We start from the raw sequence: 18,486 nt of genomic DNA, 5'->3' as shown, positions 1-18,486 counted from the left end.
CTTATTAGATGTGATAATATTTGTTAGATGCACCTCAATGTTCCTAGTTGTACACAATATATTATATTTTATACAATATGATGTGTCATAGCCATATAGTAAAATAATATTGATAATAGTAAACATTTGATTATTTTATAAAATATGAAAAAATTAATTTACTCTAATCAGTCTAAACACATTCTTATGAAATCAAATCTCAAACTTGGCATTATTAAATATTTTTCACGATTTGGTTTTTCAATAAGTATATCACAAATTACTCTTTTCCCTATATGGTTACAATTTTCAAAATTAATGTAATTGAAAAAACTTTGAACTCATATTCACAATAATATATTCTTATGATCCTCTCAAGTTAGAATCGTGTAAATTTATAACATTATTTTTAGCTAAAAATACAAAAAAAGTTTTATTTTTATATCTAACATTGGACAATATTATTCTTAAAATCCCTCAGTAATTTATCTTCTGTAGAAAAAAAATTACCGGAAAGACATATTAATATTTTATGTGCATTTGAATGTCAAATTTTTGTAAAGTTGAAATACTCATCCGTAAATTAACAAAAACACAAAAAACAAATATACACAATTTTTCTTTAAAAAATTTTAAGTTAAAATGTTGGAAAATTCTTCAAAATCATGAAAATTCACAAATTATTCTGTGGTTAAAAATGTATAAAATGATAAATTTGTATGGATAAGGGTCGAAAGTTTAAAATAAAGTTTCTTATATACAAATTAGCTGTTATCAAAAAATATATTTTGAACACAATATTTTCTTATATGTATGATATTTAGGTTCAAATATGAAAACGCATTTATTTGTTTTGTTGCCTATTAAAAATATTATTCATGAGTAGGTACTTGAAATTAGGATGTCCCGGGTACCCGGCAATTACCCGATGGCCGGGTACTCGATATCATATTTAAGACTCAGCTCTTACTCGGTACCCGACGTAATACCTACATTTTTACTTGACTCATATCCAATGGCAAACGCTGAAATCTATTTATAAATTTATGCATACCTATATCATCTATAATTAATATTATAATGGGAGAAATCTAAAATTCTAGGGTAATAAATTATAATTTATTTTGGTACATATTAGTATATTACTGTATTAGAATAACTGAACCGATTTACAATTATAGCAAGTTGATTATAAACAAATCATGTTTTTCTTCTATGAATTACAAAAATAAATCTCGTATTTAGTATTTACTGTCTAATGTTTATATATAAATTATATGATAAAAAAAATTGTTATAAACAACCTGCAATCAAAACCCGTATTATTCATAATTTTTACTCGGACAATACTCGATACCCGGCAAGTACTATTAATTTTACTCGGCCAATACCCGATACCCGGTTAGTATAAAGAATTTTACTCGGCCAGTATACTCGGTACCCGGCTTAGTACCAGATTTTCTACTCAGAACATCTCTACTTGAAATTATATTAACTATATATAATTATATATTTTATATGTACAAAAAAATTAAAAAATGCAATATTTCTGGCAAAAGTTAACATAACTTACTGTATGAGATATTAGTCTAATACTAATAGTAAAATAAAATGCTTTAATAGCAATAATATCATAAAATGTACTAAGTGGTAATAAATATATACTGACTCACATTTTTTGATTTAGAATCATTTTTTTTTATGCAATCATTTATCATTGAATTCAAATTTAACGCATACGTTAGATACAATGACCCAAACTACATCTAATGTACAGTAGAGAAGTACCCACTTGATCAATTTTTTTTATTTATTGTATCGTTTAGTCCAAGATGTTAATATTTTTATTTTACAAATTAACAAATAAAATTTTATTATTTTATCGATTTACAATTATTTCCACACAATGATCAAGGTAGGTTGAATGCTACGATTTTCTGCTGTATTTGTCTAATACATGTATTATATACAGGACGTACTGGAATTTAGATGTTTGATACTATATTATGACCAAAATTTTAAAAACAGATTTGAATTTTTCATGCAAAGTGAAAAGAAAATAGTGTGTTCGATACATTATTTTCATATTTTACATAATGTATGGATATGCATTTCTTGAAACAGTCAATTATCAGAAAAACGAACGACGTCACTAAGAAAGACTACGGGACATATTATATACGTAAAAAAATAAGCAGCTATTCGCGAAAATCTATAACATATGATATCTGGTACACGCCACACATAATAATTATAAGTAGTGGCAGTCTAACATGTTATATTATACGTTCTCGTGACCTATCGTCGATAATAATTTCACCAGCCTGAGACACACATAATGAACATCGGGGCCCCGATTAATATTCAGACGCGCTCCGGACAGCTATAGCTGTCGAAAACGTGATTAAACGGGGGACATCCTATACGCGTCCTGTATGTATCCCCCCTAACTCTACCGACAGTTTTCGGACACGGGGTTCTTGGTATATAACCCAAGGACGCGGACGACCAGACACCACACTCGCACCACCACAGTCGGTAGTCGCACATACTTACCAACTCAAACCATAAGCGCACCCAAGCCATGGCTCGTTTCTCGTGTTTGCTCCTGTCCGCCGCCGCATTGATTGCCGTCACGTACGGATCGCCGCTGACCAACGACAGACAACTACAGGTATCTATCTATCTACAATAGCGACGGCGATCGGATCGCACGATAGATCGACACGACATTTTATTTATTTATTTATGGTAAATACGGGAAGTTTTTAATTATTCTTATCTATTACAGGACGGAAACAACGGAGATGATTTGGGAATCACGGAGCAACTGCAGGAGCTCATTGAGAAACGCGACGTGTCCGTGGAACTCGGAGGTGCTACCGTCACCTTGTCACCCAGAAATTTGGAAGAGAACGAACTTGGCCTGACCCTAAGACTTCCCAGCTCCGCCGAGCCAAGAAGTGAGTACAACAGTCGTTTACGACCGATACAATAACCGCGATCATTCGTATTACACTCTTATTCGTACTCACGACGCGCCCACCCGTCTCGTTCCAGGCAAACGCCATAAGTTTAAGAAAATCCTCATGCCCATCATGGTGTTCGTCATGCTCAAGGCCCTCACATTGATCCCACTCGCCATCGGCGTGTTGGGCTTGAAGGCATGGAACGCGCTGCAACTGTCGTTCTTCTCGTTCGTCATTTCCATCGGTCTGGCCATCTTCCAACTGGTTAAGAAGGCTTCCGAATCACCACCATCGCTGACCACCCACGACGCCGGAATCTACGGTGCCCCACCAGCACACTACGCCAGGAGCATCCAAGAACACGCTCAACAGTTGGCCTACGGTTCCAACCAAGTCAGATAGGTACGAATCGCGATAACTTAACGATAATAATGAATTATATACCCTATACTCACGTATGCTGTACTTGAGTACAGGTTGACGAATATGACGTTTTAGTATTCCTGTACAGTGCGAAGATGTATTGCAAATTGTATGATATTTTCAAATAATCTACATATATCCGCCTTCAGCCTTACTCGTACAGCACTTGTGCATAGGGCGACGGCAATGTCGTTTGACTATACCTGTAGTGCACACATATATTTCAATCGATGATTGCTTACAACTTTTTGATATTTATGATAATTTTTTTAAAATTTATTTTAGACGTTTTCCGACCACATTGACACGACTTGCATCGCGACTCGTGTGTGTGTGAGTGTGTGTGCGTTGCGGCTCTGGTCATCCCATCACTGCAGCTGCATCTTCCGCACGTCAATTATACCGCAAGAGAACAACATTTATTTATTTCGACTATTTATTATTATTATTATTATTTTATTATTACGAAACACGCGAATAATTGTAAATACATTATATTTAATGTCCTTATTGTTTTGTAAATCCGGTTACTGCAGCCCCTATTATTGCTTCCGATTGAAAAATATATTATAGTTTATTTTATTAATTTAATACCATATTGTTGTAATGTTATACCACACCGAAGATTATTCCTTTCCAAGTCTTTGCATAATTTATGACGATAAAACTTTGGAAAATCTTGATCCACATAGTATACTATCGTTTAAAAATTTAAAATAATAAACTATGAGTAAGGAAATTCAAAATTAATCAACCCAAATCGGTGATTAATTGTATAAAGCCTATAGGTTTAACATTTCTAAGATTATTCATTAGATTATTCCATTTCATAACTATTAATCAGAAAAAAATCTATTTATCTTGCACATTAATCATTGTTATAATGAAGTTATAATAAACTAACTTTTCATTTTAAACATTAGACTTCTTTTGATTAAATTAATAATAATAATTGTGAAATAAAATTTCAAAATATAAGAATAAGAATAGTTGTTTGAAAAAAAAATATTTTTAGTAGAGTTTAGATTACTATTACAGTAAAACTCACGTACAAATGGACAATTCTTATGTTTTCATTATGCATAATTCAAATAATAATAATAACAACAATTAATAATCATTAATAATCAACTATCAACAATTATTATGCAACTTAAAAAAAAAAAAAAAATGAATCCAAATTACGTGTGTCAATTGATCAGTATTTCGATGAATATGTTAATAACTGGTAATAACTCTAAAACAAATTACTATGTATAAATGAAATTTTCACTGATTTTTATAACCATTTAAAGTTAAAATTTTAACAAAATTTATTTAATTGAAAATTTACAAATCATTTAATTGTTAAAAATTTATAAAATGTTTAACTTTAATATCTAAGGATTAAAAATTTAAAACAAGGTTCCACGTAGGGGAGACCAGGGCAAGTTGACGAAGCGGGTAAGATGACGAATTGATTATAACTGATTATAGATTATATGAACAATCAATGTTATAAGATAATTTAATAGTATGAAGTTAGGTACGTCTATTTTATTTTATTTAATACAATTTTGATAAGAACAATCACTTTTATTTACAAATGTGTGTTATCATACTTCAAACTTTTAATTTTACGCCGCTCGGCATAAGGATTTTTTCATTAACAGTAAGTAAAATTTATAATTCGTTTATATTGATTTAAAAGATAATTTTGTGAGGTTTATTTTTATGTAATTATGTAGTATATTTGATTTGTTTGAATTTAAAAAATATTGTGTCTTGTAAAATATTATTAGTTGGGGTAAATTGACGCGGGTAAGATGACGATAGTCAATTTACCCCAATGAGTAATATTTACACTTTATAATATTTTGCCATAACTTATAAATAAGTAGACATAAATTACTTACCTACCTATTATTTAAGTACCAACTATTTATTATATTGTAGACACCATGTCGAGGGTATACAAAAGAAAAACTGAGACATCATATGATAAGCATCAACTATTAAATGCAATTGAAGACTAATTTAATTTAATTTAAGGTTTGTTAAAATAATTTTATATCAGTTAATTTCAAGACTTAAAAAATATTTACTTAAGAATATTGTCATATCAAGTTGTTTTATTAATAAAAAAAACTATATTTAAAAGTTGTTTAGTTTATTTATATTTGTATGTCATCTTACCCCAGGGAAATGTCAACTTACCCCAGTAGGTGGGTAAGATGACGAATTTCGTTTTTTTTTTTTTTTATTAAAAAAAAAAATAGTTTAAAGTAAAAAGTTGACTCCGATATTTTTTTTAAAACTTTCCCACAAGTTAAACTATAAATTGTCATAGAATTTGGATTTCTATCATAAAAATTGGTCATCTGAGAGAACGTCAAACCTTAGATTCGTCAACTTGCCCTGGTCTCCCCTAATTAGTTAAATTTGTAACGAAAAAATCTAAAAACTCTTCAAATATAGTTTATTTTCATAGCGCTTTTAAATTTAAATTTGGATGAAATTATATACTAAATAACCAAGAATAACAATTTTAGTTATAGGTATTGTTTTAATTTAAAAATATTGTTCGTGGGTACTTGAAATTTCTAATGTAAACTTTATATTCTTATTTTAATAGGTAGTTATAATGTTGTTAATGACTTATATTGACACTTTGTAATAAATTGTATATACTATGAAAGACTGAGTTAGTTGGGTACATAATACATCTTATTTGATTAATTTGGAATTTATTTTAAAGGAACCTACATTTTTTTGTTTGAAAAATATAACATTATAATTAATATAGTAAAAAACATCCTAGACTGACAAACCATTTTCACTCAGAATCGTTTTTCGTATACAATGATATTATACCACTGAATTCAAATTTAAAACCATCCATTACAGTAACCCACTTGTACAGCAGAGCGACATCTACTTACCCGCTTTTTTGATTTATATATAAGTCACATCCCCTTGATGAAATTGTCAATTTCATGAAAAGTTTTCAAGCCATGAAATGGAAAGCTTTTTTTTCCACTTAGTAAAATAATTAATAAAATATTTTAGATGTTTCAAAAACTTACGAGGAGCCTTGAACCTTGCATTAAATTATTAAACTGAAATAATGCCTAAAAATTAGATAAATAAAAAACTATAAATGTAAGTTTCAAACGATGATGACACACTTAAAACAAAATATAACGCAGATTATTGTGATACCAATATCTACATTGTTCTATTAAAAATCTTGAAGTACCTATATTAATACTAAATGAATATATACAAATATAATTTTATGCTTCATACATGTATTTATTGAATACTTTAAATTACTTTTCATACTATTTGCTATAAATGATTTGTGGAGGATCACTATGGTTTTACTAAGATTGTTGACATAATGACCTAAAAATCATCACATTTTTAGTAATACGTAGGCTTTGTTTATAGTAAAAATATTTTTTTTTTTTACGTGAATGTAAAGGCATTTTAGCTGGTATAGTTTTACAAAACTTGAATTTATTCATAAAATTACCTATATTAACGAATTTACGTTTGAGTAATTATAATGTACCATCGTGCCTACTCGTTATGCATACTGTGTGCGACAACGAAAGTCATTGGACAGAAGATTATAAAAACAATACGAGATAGTTTTATCGACTACCTATTCGAAATTTTAATCATTTTTAGAATAAATAACTTGCTTCTTTTTTCTAATTCTTAGATAAATATTATGATTATATCATTGTTATTTTATTTTATTTTTATTTTTATAATACGCATTATATATGATAATTCTATTTTATTAATAAAAGTATTTACAATCTACACAGTACAATTAGTATTATAAGCAAATTTGATAATTAATATATTATGTCATTGTTAGAGATTATAGTGTATGGGCAGGCATTCATCAGTGCCACCCAACCTGATTATTGTTAGAGAGGTATTATTTTATTTTCATTTATTTTTATTTTACTAAGCCTCTTACCACTGTATTTCGAGTCTTCTATGTACATTACCGGGAAGTAAACTGAAGGATAGTTATTTAAATAATGGGTTACTGTAAAAATTTAAATTTGTAAGAAAATTTAAAGAAATATAATTTTTCTAATTAATTGAGAGTAAGATTTTTTAGATCTTTGTAAAGATTATTGCTTGTGCAGTACCAAGGACAAGACGTTACTTGTCATACGCATATGAATTGAAACTCCTGAAACATTTGTGTATTGGATGGCTTTGCAGAACCCCATGGCCATAGCTTAATAGACCATATATCCAAATTAGTCGAATTATTGACTTGTACATGATAAGTTTTTAGGATAGAGAGTTTGGATTTCAAAATTCATTTTAAATAGTATATTATTCTTAAAAATTGTATACTACTTATCAAAACAAAAATCGAAACTTTATTTCTGTTTAGAAAACATTAAAATACATAAATAACAGAGTACTTCCGACCGTGGGTAGATATCTAATCCCGTTGGGTATTACTTGTTAGAGTGATATGTGTCTTATGTATATATGCCTCGATGCCTTATCGTCGCGCGTACACTTTGAGCTAATGGCTCTCTCTAAAATAAATTAGATCAGCGCATTTAATTCCGTTTAGGTATAGAATTACTTTTTTTGCCAAAATATTTATGATATTATAAATTATTATAATGGTATAAAATATATTACTATTAACATTAAATCATGGTAATTTAAGCACGCAACGTGACACATAACCTGAGTGTATTGAGTGTGTACAACATTAGGTGTTAGGTATTTTTTGGCAGTTATATTTCAATATAAAATTATAAATAAATACTGTCAAACTACTGCAAGTCATTATATAATATATAAAATAGAGGACCTCAAAATATCATAAAATATTATAGTTATAGATTACTGGACCTGATATTACTCTCGGTTTGCCCCTGTGACCCATAGCATCTAACAACAACGTTTTTAAAAACATTAATCTAAAAAAATATATTTAAAATAAACACCACATTTCATTGAAAATCTAATACGCTTCGCTTAGAATGTATAGACAGCGTTTATACCTAGCATTATTATGTGTTGAATAATAATAAGATGTTATATACTATAGTCGTCAAACAATATTATTGTAAAAAAATTGTAATAGAATTTATAAAATAACAATTTTCAAAGTTATTTATAGGTTAATAAATTAGTTTTATATTTGTTTAATGGTTATCAATATAATTTAACGCCTAATTATGAAAAGTAATACAAATGAAAGCTAAAATTTAATATTCTATACTTATCATTATGCGTACCAAACTAATTGGTTTGTTCAACTCGTACTGTATTATTGTTCGGTGTTGGGCATATTAATTCAAATCCATAATATGCTTGCCTACTTATGATGTACGTGCAAGTGTTTTTATTTAATAAATACCTATCATACCGCTATAGTCTATAAGAGGATAACATAAATAAATATAATTATAATGTTTCTAAGGGTTCTGACTCATCAATGAAATATTATTTTTGTATCCAAAAGACTATTTAAGTCTAATTTATATATTTTATAAGATACTTAAATGTTTAAAAACGGATTCTTTATGTTAAACTTTTTAAAACGTACAGAAAAATAGAAAAATAAAATAATTGACACAAGATATAGACATTGAGTTTATCAGTTCCTCGGTCCTTTTCGATCAAACACAATATATTATTTTGAATTTTTCGTTATTATTTAAAATTATTTTACATATTACAAGCTTTAAACTTAAACTTAAATGGAAAAAGTTTAAAAGATTATTTGGTAATTCAAAAACTGCAAATGATTTTACAAAAACTTAATCTTTCAATAATTTAATGTTTAATCATCACAATATTTTTTTTTTTAATTTATCATATAAGCTTTTGCAAATTTAGGTTTCAATTATTAAGAATTTTTTTTTAAATATACATATAACACCACAAATATATTCACTGCAGTGATAAAAATAATCATTTTATAAAATTCAATGACGTTACATATACACAATACCTAATAAATACATTTTTAATTTAATTTATAAAATTAATTCATAACTATTAACTACTGTATCTAAACTGCTTCGATATGAGCAAATTGTAATGAATACCAACCAATTTGTCTGTAATCCCTACAGATATTATAAAATATATAAGTATACTAAAAAAAAAGTTATCCGTCAATATTTTCAGCAATATATTTATATATATTATAACCAAACAGTTTTCGGATTTGAAGATGAAATTTTTGATGATTTTATACTACCTATTTATTATTATTTATTAAGGTATATTTGTTCATACACGCTGCATTATCTGGTACGATTTTCATTGTAAGACTTTTAAATATGTTTTACATGAGAGATGCATAAATCGTTGTTTGCACTAAAAGAACTGAAATATTTTTAAAGTTGATTTCACATACGAACAAAAAACTCAAATATATTCATAAAAATTGACAATAAGAAGTAACTATAAAAAAATTGACTGTTGGAAAAAACGAAGTAAAGACACAATATTTATAGAAATTAAATAAATATCTTATCGATTTTTTATCACATAAGGATCGATTAAGTTAAGATTAAGCTTATTTAAAATCGATCAGTCTAACTAAAAATAAAGAAAAAAGACAAAAGTCGTTGAACGTCGGTATGATCAAATCGTTATGCTAACATCTGAACGTGCCAATTCAAGTTCACCAAAAGATTCAAATTTGAAATATGATCAATCAACTCACCAATTTTTTTATAGGTATACAAAAAAAATTTATATTATATTAATGTAATTAATATCGCTGGTTTTTCCGGATAAAAACAGATATATTATGAATTTTTCATAAATAGTTCATAATATCACTAACAAGTCGCGATATACCCCCATATCCCAAACTTAAGTGTATGTACAATCTTTTTATGTAACATATATGAAATAATTACAGTAAATCACAAATTATCTTCTTCGAAGTTAGATTATTGGAAAGATATCTCCGTATAGCGTGTTCTATATTTTCCACTGACAGGATCAAATTTAGTAGGAATCTAAAAAAATAACAAAACGTGATCGCAAATTTATTTGGCAACTCGACAGAACGAAATCGAGCTTATTCTTGAAATATAGTTTTTAAATGGCATAAAGAGGGCCTATAAAATTTCAAAAACGAAAATCGCGTCTAAGGCTGTCAAAAACAAGCAATGGTGCTCGCTGCAGCAGATTCGATACGACGGCTCGTGCAGATAATACAAGAGGAAATCGATCGGATGAATATGAGGTTCGTGGGATTTCGAATCTAAGTTTTCCGTCTGAAGTCTGCGTGTGCGTCGATACTATACTCGGATATAATAATAACAATACAATACGAGACGAGACGATTTCCTTCAATCGCATTAATTGTAGTCACGGTTTGCCGCCGTCATTTGCATCGCGCGACCGCCGCCGGTTCGCCATTCAGATGTCCTGTACGAACCCGAAAAGGACGAAGGACCCGCGCCCGCGCGCGCACATAGAACGGCGGCATCCGCTTAGTATTCCGGCGGCGACGCGCGTCGACCGTAAATGCGGAGAGATTAGCGTATTTGTCACGCGCCACCCGCAACCGGTCTCGTCCGGCCAGCCGTCGTTATGTTGGGCAGTGGGCCAGTGCCGGTGGTATATAATGGTCGCGCGGAGAGGCGTGGCCAAACATTCGTTTACGATGCACAGCAGAAGAACAACAGTGTCCGTGTCGTCGCTCTCGGCGGTGGTGCTAGCCGCGGTCGCACTGGCCGCGGCCGGGGTCGCGGTTGCCGACCGCCCGGTGGACGGTCTGCTGGACAGGGTGCTGGACAGGTGTTCGCTGGGACCGGGAGCCGTGGGCTGTCTGAAGGGTAACGTGTTGGAGTTCTTGCGGGACGGTCGCGCCGCCAACGCGGAAGCCGACGGTGACGTAGACGCAGAGCTGGTGCGAGCTGCCAGCGCGTACATCGAACGTCGTGTCAATGAACCGAACGTCGTCGAAACCGCTCCGATGCGGGACGCCCGGGCCATGGACAACGAAGCTGCTCCAGCCGCCGCTGCAACAACTACCACCACAGCTAGAGGTTTGGATATTTTAAGTATAATCGAATTTCTCAAGGTTATCCGATCTGTATATAAATTCGTTCAGTCATTACTGAAGCTCAAACAATCCGAACTCAATATTGCGTTTATACCGTTTGTAGCTGACATGGAAATGGGCATGATGCAAGACAAAATGCTGATGCCACTCATGATGATGATGAAGATGAAGCTCAAGATGCTCATGCCCATAATGATGGCCCTCGTCAGCATGAAGGCCACCAAGGCGCTGGTGCTCAGCAAAGTGGCTATAATGCTGGTCCTAGGGTTCCTCCTCAAGGAGTTCATGAAGAAGTCAGGCATTCCCGGGCTCCCGTTGCACCTTCCCGGATTCCCGGGCTCCACCGAACCATCGTCAACTTCCGGACCTCCCCCCATGTACGGACCACCGCAGTCTTCCGGTTATGAGTCGTCCAGCTCGTGGGAGCCCACGGGTTACTCGAGCCATTCCTCCGATTCCGCTCATTCGATGGCCTACAACAGTTACCAGCCATCGTCGTCGTCTTCGTCTGGTTCGTCGGCGAGCCTGTCGTCCAACAAATATTGAATTGGTCTTAGATTTGTATCCTAGGTACCTTTACTAAATTATTGTTTGGATTTATATCATTATTTTATTATTTATTATTCAGGTTTAGCTAAATTTATTTATTTATTTCATGAAAATTGTTTTAAAACAAATATATCATATTTTCGTCGTGAACAACCCGAGTGTTCTTATTCTCGACATATTTGTTTATTTATTTTTATTTAATATAATTTCTAATTGATAAATAAATAAATATTATATTTATACCTATCTTGCTAATCTCAATATCTTTAGTAGTGAAATTGATTTAGAAATATTCCTTCGATGTAGTTAGTAAAATCACTATTAAACATTCTCAAAGACGTCATTGAGCATGATATAACATTTTAAACAAAAATAATTATTTATCGCAGACAAATTACTATATTTCATCACAAAAATTAATTAATCATAAAATGTAGACTTTAAATAGGTGCGAAAAAAAAATACAATAATATTCTATAATTGCATAGACCATTAATATACAGATAGCACAATGAACATTTTATTAAGGTACACAATAAATTTTATTATTTTTATATACTTTAAAATAATCAACTTTACGAAATGCATATAAAAAGATTTTAAGCACATTTTTTAATTGCCATTTTATAAGATCATTTTAAACTCAGACAAAATAAATTATAATTTTAATTCGTTTTTCATGTATATAAATAAATAACAGTAAATTAAAAAAAAAAAAATAATTGGCTTATATATTTATACACATACGTGTCGTAATTATATAATATAATATAAACTTAATGTTTTATTTCCCTTTCACTGGGTCTCAACTACTTTAAATTTTTTAAATTATTGACCAGTTAAAATATCTATAAATAACACATATTTCATCAAGGAACACCAAAATTTTTTTTTCGAAGTTTTAACACATTTCAAACATTTTTCACTCACAACATAATTTTCATAAAAAAAATCCATGAATAATTGCTCATTTGAAATTACCCAATAAAACAAAAATATTAACACAAACAACTATACATATTGATGTAGTATACAGTTTTTATTTAAAACTTTTATAGTATAAAAAAAGTACATTATGTATATAATTAAGGTAACTCAATTGGAAATGCAATTATTTTTAAAATTTAATAATTCTAAATTTACTTCGTTTTTTTTTTTTTTTTGATTTTACAACCCATTATAAAAAAATATACCTAAAAGTAAAATAAAAATAAAATAAATGACTCATAACAGGTATGAATTAAATTCCAATTACAGTTGATTAAAACTAAAATGATTTTTTAATAGTTACGATATCGTGTCTTAATAGAAATAAAATATGAGTAAAAATGCATCCCAACTAATACCCAAAATCCATATTAATTTACCTGTTCTAAAACCAATTTATGTATGAATTTAAATACATAGCAAACAAGTGATATTATTTTTATATTTTAACAGGTCTATTGAGTTTCAATAATATTAAACTTGACGTTTTGAAACGTTACAAGTAACTTCTAACCTTTAATACATTTACACATAGATTTAATTAACTCTAGGTACCTATCTATTTTTCGGACAAAAAAAAAAAAAAAATTAAAATATTCTTTACAAAAATAATGTACGATTAATATTATTATTAAGAATCAACCTACTGCAAATATAACGTAGTTAAGTGTTTCTATTGTGATTGAAAAATTTACCCTAACTCATAATAACATTATAATATAATATCGTAATCTAATATTGCATTGAATGACATTATAATAATTATAATATATTTATTGATGTAAACAATAATATGTACTAAATGATTGGTGTGTTGGCAGTACTTTTGTATATTTTAATTACATTCTATTGTTCTTACAATACATATTATTTTAACTTCGTCTTATACTTTAAACTTATCTATGGAATTGTTTTAAGAAATGTACCAAGAAGACATTTATCATTCGGATATTCCGAATATTTTTAGTGGTTTTCATTAAAATCACATGTGGGCGTGTTCTGTTTCGGTGTTGGTGATATTTTCTGTACCGTTGACGACATCGTTTATACTTTCTTCTGTCACGTCTACTTGACCGTCGTTCATATGAGTTTTATTAATTTCAACGTACGTTTCACTTTGAACATTTTCGACTTCCGCCCGCTCTTCGCCACTATTATCGTCAGCTGCCAAATCACAGTTTTCGTTTTTATTTTCAATGACCACATCATTGAAACTATTGTTTTTTTTTGTCTCAGTTTTGTCATCAATAATTAAACCATTCACTCCTTCCGATATGTTATCTTCTACTTGATTACATTGGATCTCCATATTTTCTGAAATTTCAATAACATTATTAACTAATTCTCCTCCATCGAATTCATCTTCGATGCGTTTATTACAGTTTGAGTTATGATCGTCATTGTTTTTCCCGACATTTTCGTCATCAAACATTTTTACGTCTATTAGTTCGTCACGATTTGTTTTACAGTCGTTACTAATTCCAGTTTCTATAACCAGTGTATTATCATTTGTAACTTCTGATGATATGACATTTGGTTGGTCATCTATCGTCAAATGATTAGTTGATGTTTGATTTTGTTCTTTTTCAGACTCGCGTTTAACTTGTTTTGTTTTACTGGATGATTTTTTTTTTTCCACTGGCTTCGACTCCACAGGTGCCGATGATGAGTTTGCCTGACTTATGTCGTCTTTTAATATTTTGCTGATTTCGGAAATGGGTTTTAACAGAGCAATAAGTACATCGTCATCTCTTCTCTAAAATAAAAACAGCATGCATTTAGACAAATAATTATACAAGTCACCAGCAATAATTATCATAAACACATAACAAATAACATGACTATGTATTGATGTATGCATTATACTATTTAGTAAGTTTGCAAGTATGTTATCGATACTGTTGTTTTGATTGTAATAAGTAATAACTAATAAGTAATAATAATAACAACGTAGATTACTTGCTGTTGTTGACTGAATAATCAACACGCATTTCAATAATTTAGCAATATTACGACACAATAAACGGTTTTAATAAACAATGGCGTATGAGTCAGTATAACGAAATTGGCATTTGAATCATTTGTTTAGCAATTTCTTGGTTTAGCGGAAATAAAACGTATCACAATATAATTAGCTGTAAAATTCAATTCGGGCCGCAAGCCAAAGAAAAATTCTGCTGGCACACGCGCGATTGATAAACTTTGTCAAAAAGGATTTTTTCACCTACGCCGCGGAACAACAGGAAGGGACAAATGACAAAAAAAAATGTAAAAAAATTACAATAATAAAAAAACAGCATATGTGCGTAGATTCGGAACTTTTATTTCACAAAACGTTGCCAAAACATGTCTCAGTTTTCATTTTACTGAGCAACAATACAATGTCTAAAAAAACTACACGATATATATTCGGAAACGAGATGCAAGTACGCTCCTATATAGGTACCTACATTATAATAATATGGAGGATCACGTGTGACCGAGCGCGGACTTATGTAGGTCGGAATTGTGTGGAAATTTATTACGTTTGTATTATAATTTGTAAACGATTACTACTGACATTGGGACTGTGTGGAATTCGCATTTATTTTGTTTTGTCGAGGAATGCCGGTGGCCATGTGCCAGGGGACGCTCCGGCTTAATCATCACCGGCCATCGATCTATTTCTGTATTCAAGGTGGACACGGCCGTTTTAGTGAATTTACGATCAAATCCTATTTAATTTTTTTTTTTTATACATAGGCCCATTCACAAATGTGCACGTATTCGAGATCGTATCTACGACGCAGATACTTACTTGAAAAAGTATTTCCCGATCGAAATACACGAAACCACGGCGTTTTGCTGCAATCAACAGACCCACCACCTTGTCCGATATTTTCGTGTAAATCTGGAAAAAAAATAGTATACATTTTAAAATATTTCATCACACGTTTCGTGGAATTTGTATTGAATTTATTATTATTATTGAATATAGACTTGAATAGGCACACATAGAAAATACTACAGATGTATTTGCGCTAGCGGAGTCAATCGACGTGCATTACTTCTGGTCTGAGAATATAATGTATAATATTTTACTCGACTGATGAGAAATTATTAAAATATATTAATTTCGTAAAAAAATCATACATTTTTTGAGTTCAACAGGAAAAATGTTGACATCACCCCTGCGGTATATTATATTTTATTTTAGCAGCAGCGGTACTCACCTGAAAAAGTTCACCAAAACTAACGATAATTGTATCATCGTCGATATCTTGGTCTTCGTCATCGGGGGCTCTTTTTTTCGTATTGTAAGTGCCGACATCGTGTATGACGGTGCACAGTTCCAAAATCTCACGGCAAATGTGCGACTTTGCTTTACGTCCTCTCAGATCTGTCTTAGAGCCCGCTATAGGTCTATGGAACATCATATCAATATAATATGATTGAAGTATACGGAAATCGGCAGGAAATTGTATTATGAAAAAATTATAAAATATTTCTGTACATTTATAACGCGTGTGTGTACTCACTTTCCGTATTCTTCCCTGGAAAATCGAGGCGATGGCGATCTTGACTGTTCGAATTGTTCCGAAAACGGGTTCAATGACTGCGATTTTGAATGGCTGTCGGCTTGTTGGTTGAATTTCGAAACGATATCGAGAAACGACATGGTGAAGGGAAATTTTAATACAAATATTAACAATAATTAGTCGTGTACCCTAGTGTATCATCCCAACACTATAGTGCTATATAATGAGCGCTCAACTGACGGAATTGAAGTATTTAAATAGAAACAGGCTGCCAAGAAATTCCGCGCAAAATCGTCACCGGCGATGCAAGAGAACCCACGTGGTTTATGATGTTTCTATTTTTTCGCAAACGTCATGAAACCTTACGAAACTACACTCGGCGCCCGGCGCCTACGTAACAAACGTGTGATTTTTAAAGGTTCATAGGAAACTTTTTTTTATTCATCGTACTCCTCGACACGAGTTACGCCATAATGTTTAGAAAAATACTTTTCACGTTCCAGATAACATAATATAGTACAGCATTTAATCGATCCTGGCGCTGATCGTAAAAAAAAATACTTGCGTACGGAGCCAAAATAAAAAAAACAAGATTTCTTAGTTCGAGTGGTTTTTATTCATAAAATCACTTCGGACCGATTTGAATGATTCAACAACTATAAATCATCGTTAACGCACTTGTGATTCGCGTTTTGTATCATGACGCGAGTCTAATACTGAACGTTTTATTTGAAAGTTTATAATTTTACTACAAGCTGCAGCCAGGGTATTTAAATGGCGAGCATTCTTCAGTTATTTGTAGCTAAATGAAAGGGATTTTGGCAAAAACATAACAGACATACTGCATTTTATCTCACCGGGTAATTGAACATTTTGGCACAAACACGTTTATAGTTTTGATTTTCGGGTTGAAAAAATCCGGTTCATCGTTAGAAAAATAGGTCTATAGTTACGTGATCACCTATAAAGTTATTCAAAGAAATTTTTTTATCTTTCAAAAATGGAAGTATAATATTGTGCTGTATTTGTGCTATAATATTAGATAATAAACATTATTTACTCAAATAATATAGGCGGAGACAATAATAAATTTAATTTATTTTTAGCACGTACGGATTAAACAACACTAACATTTTTATCCAAAAATGTTTCACCTTCTTCACTGGGGTAGCAGCCAAATAATATTTCAATATATATAATATATATGATATGTTCAAAAATATTGCATAACAACCCTAAGTAATAATCAATTAATTAATACTGTATTTCTAGTTATATATCAAAAATTATTTAAAAGTGTATACTGTATATCTATATCAGAATACGATAAAGTATAAATAAAGTATTTAGATATAAATAATAAAAACAAATTTAAATTAAAAAAATATGTGTTTCAATATTATGAGTAAATATCAATGTATTAAAATATTGTTATTGCAATTTTATGATACACTAAAATTCGTTACCTAATGTAATTGATTTAATATGTAGTACTTATATAATTAGTAAAATATGACTTAGGTTAGGTTATAATTATTTATATTTATTATTTTACATTTGTCATAATCCTATAAAAAGATAATGTTTACACACTTTTCAATTTGTTAATAGATAAACGGCATAAACAAAATTCTAAACATAGATTTGGATATTATTTATAATTCTGAACCGTCAAGTTTGGATACTATTATTATTTTCATTACTGTATGTATTGTTATTTGTTACTTCATTAGCGTTTTTTAATATTATTATTTCTGTTTTTTATTTAAATTATTTTTTTTCAATTAAATCATATAAAAATAATATATTATTTAAGATATAATAAATAAATAGCAGCAGACAAGATTAAAATAAACAAACTTAATGTAATATCTATATTGATATTTGATATACAATAAGTAAGTTTATTATAACTTATAAATTAGGAAATGAGGAACTCAGTTTCTGAATGAAAAACTCTTATTAAAACGTGATCAATGACATATATCAT

The 18,486-nt window shown here is 30.4% G+C and overlaps 3 protein-coding genes across 3 annotated transcripts; 2 read left to right on the top strand and 1 right to left on the bottom strand.

Annotated features, from left to right (window-relative positions):
* The first annotated feature begins 2,484 nt into the window (after window positions 1-2,484).
* Osi19 (DUF1676 domain-containing protein Osi19) lies at window positions 2,485-3,962 on the top strand. Its single transcript, XM_015511250.2, has 4 exons — window positions 2,485-2,653; window positions 2,771-2,942; window positions 3,040-3,350; window positions 3,657-3,962. The coding sequence occupies exons 1-3, from the start codon at window positions 2,564-2,566 to the stop codon at window positions 3,348-3,350; spliced, it is 573 nt and encodes a 190-aa protein (XP_015366736.1). The 5' UTR covers window positions 2,485-2,563; the 3' UTR covers window positions 3,657-3,962.
* A 7,058-nt stretch (window positions 3,963-11,020) lies between these two features.
* Window positions 11,021-12,144, top strand: Osi20 (DUF1676 domain-containing protein Osi20). The gene is made up of 2 exons (XM_015511251.2): window positions 11,021-11,425; window positions 11,546-12,144. Exons 1-2 carry the CDS (start codon window positions 11,041-11,043, stop codon window positions 11,986-11,988), a joined length of 828 nt encoding a protein of 275 aa, XP_015366737.2. The 5' UTR covers window positions 11,021-11,040; the 3' UTR covers window positions 11,989-12,144.
* Window positions 12,145-13,784: 1,640 nt separating this feature from the next.
* On the bottom strand, window positions 13,785-17,206 carry LOC107163703 (uncharacterized). The gene is made up of 4 exons (XM_015511245.2): window positions 16,497-17,206; window positions 16,191-16,380; window positions 15,776-15,868; window positions 13,785-14,734 (listed from the first exon to the last, which is right to left on the bottom strand). The coding sequence occupies exons 1-4, from the start codon at window positions 16,634-16,636 to the stop codon at window positions 13,961-13,963; spliced, it is 1,197 nt and encodes a 398-aa protein (XP_015366731.2). The 5' UTR covers window positions 16,637-17,206; the 3' UTR covers window positions 13,785-13,960.
* Window positions 17,207-18,486: the final 1,280 nt, after the last annotated feature.

Source organism: Diuraphis noxia, unplaced genomic scaffold (assembly GCF_037042655.1).
Source record: "Diuraphis noxia isolate RWA-SAM2 unplaced genomic scaffold, SU_Dnox_SAM2 contig0004, whole genome shotgun sequence".
Taxonomy (NCBI): domain Eukaryota; kingdom Metazoa; phylum Arthropoda; class Insecta; order Hemiptera; family Aphididae; genus Diuraphis; species Diuraphis noxia.
Note: the sequence above shows the minus strand (reverse complement) of the source record. Positions and strands in the feature narration are given on the sequence as shown.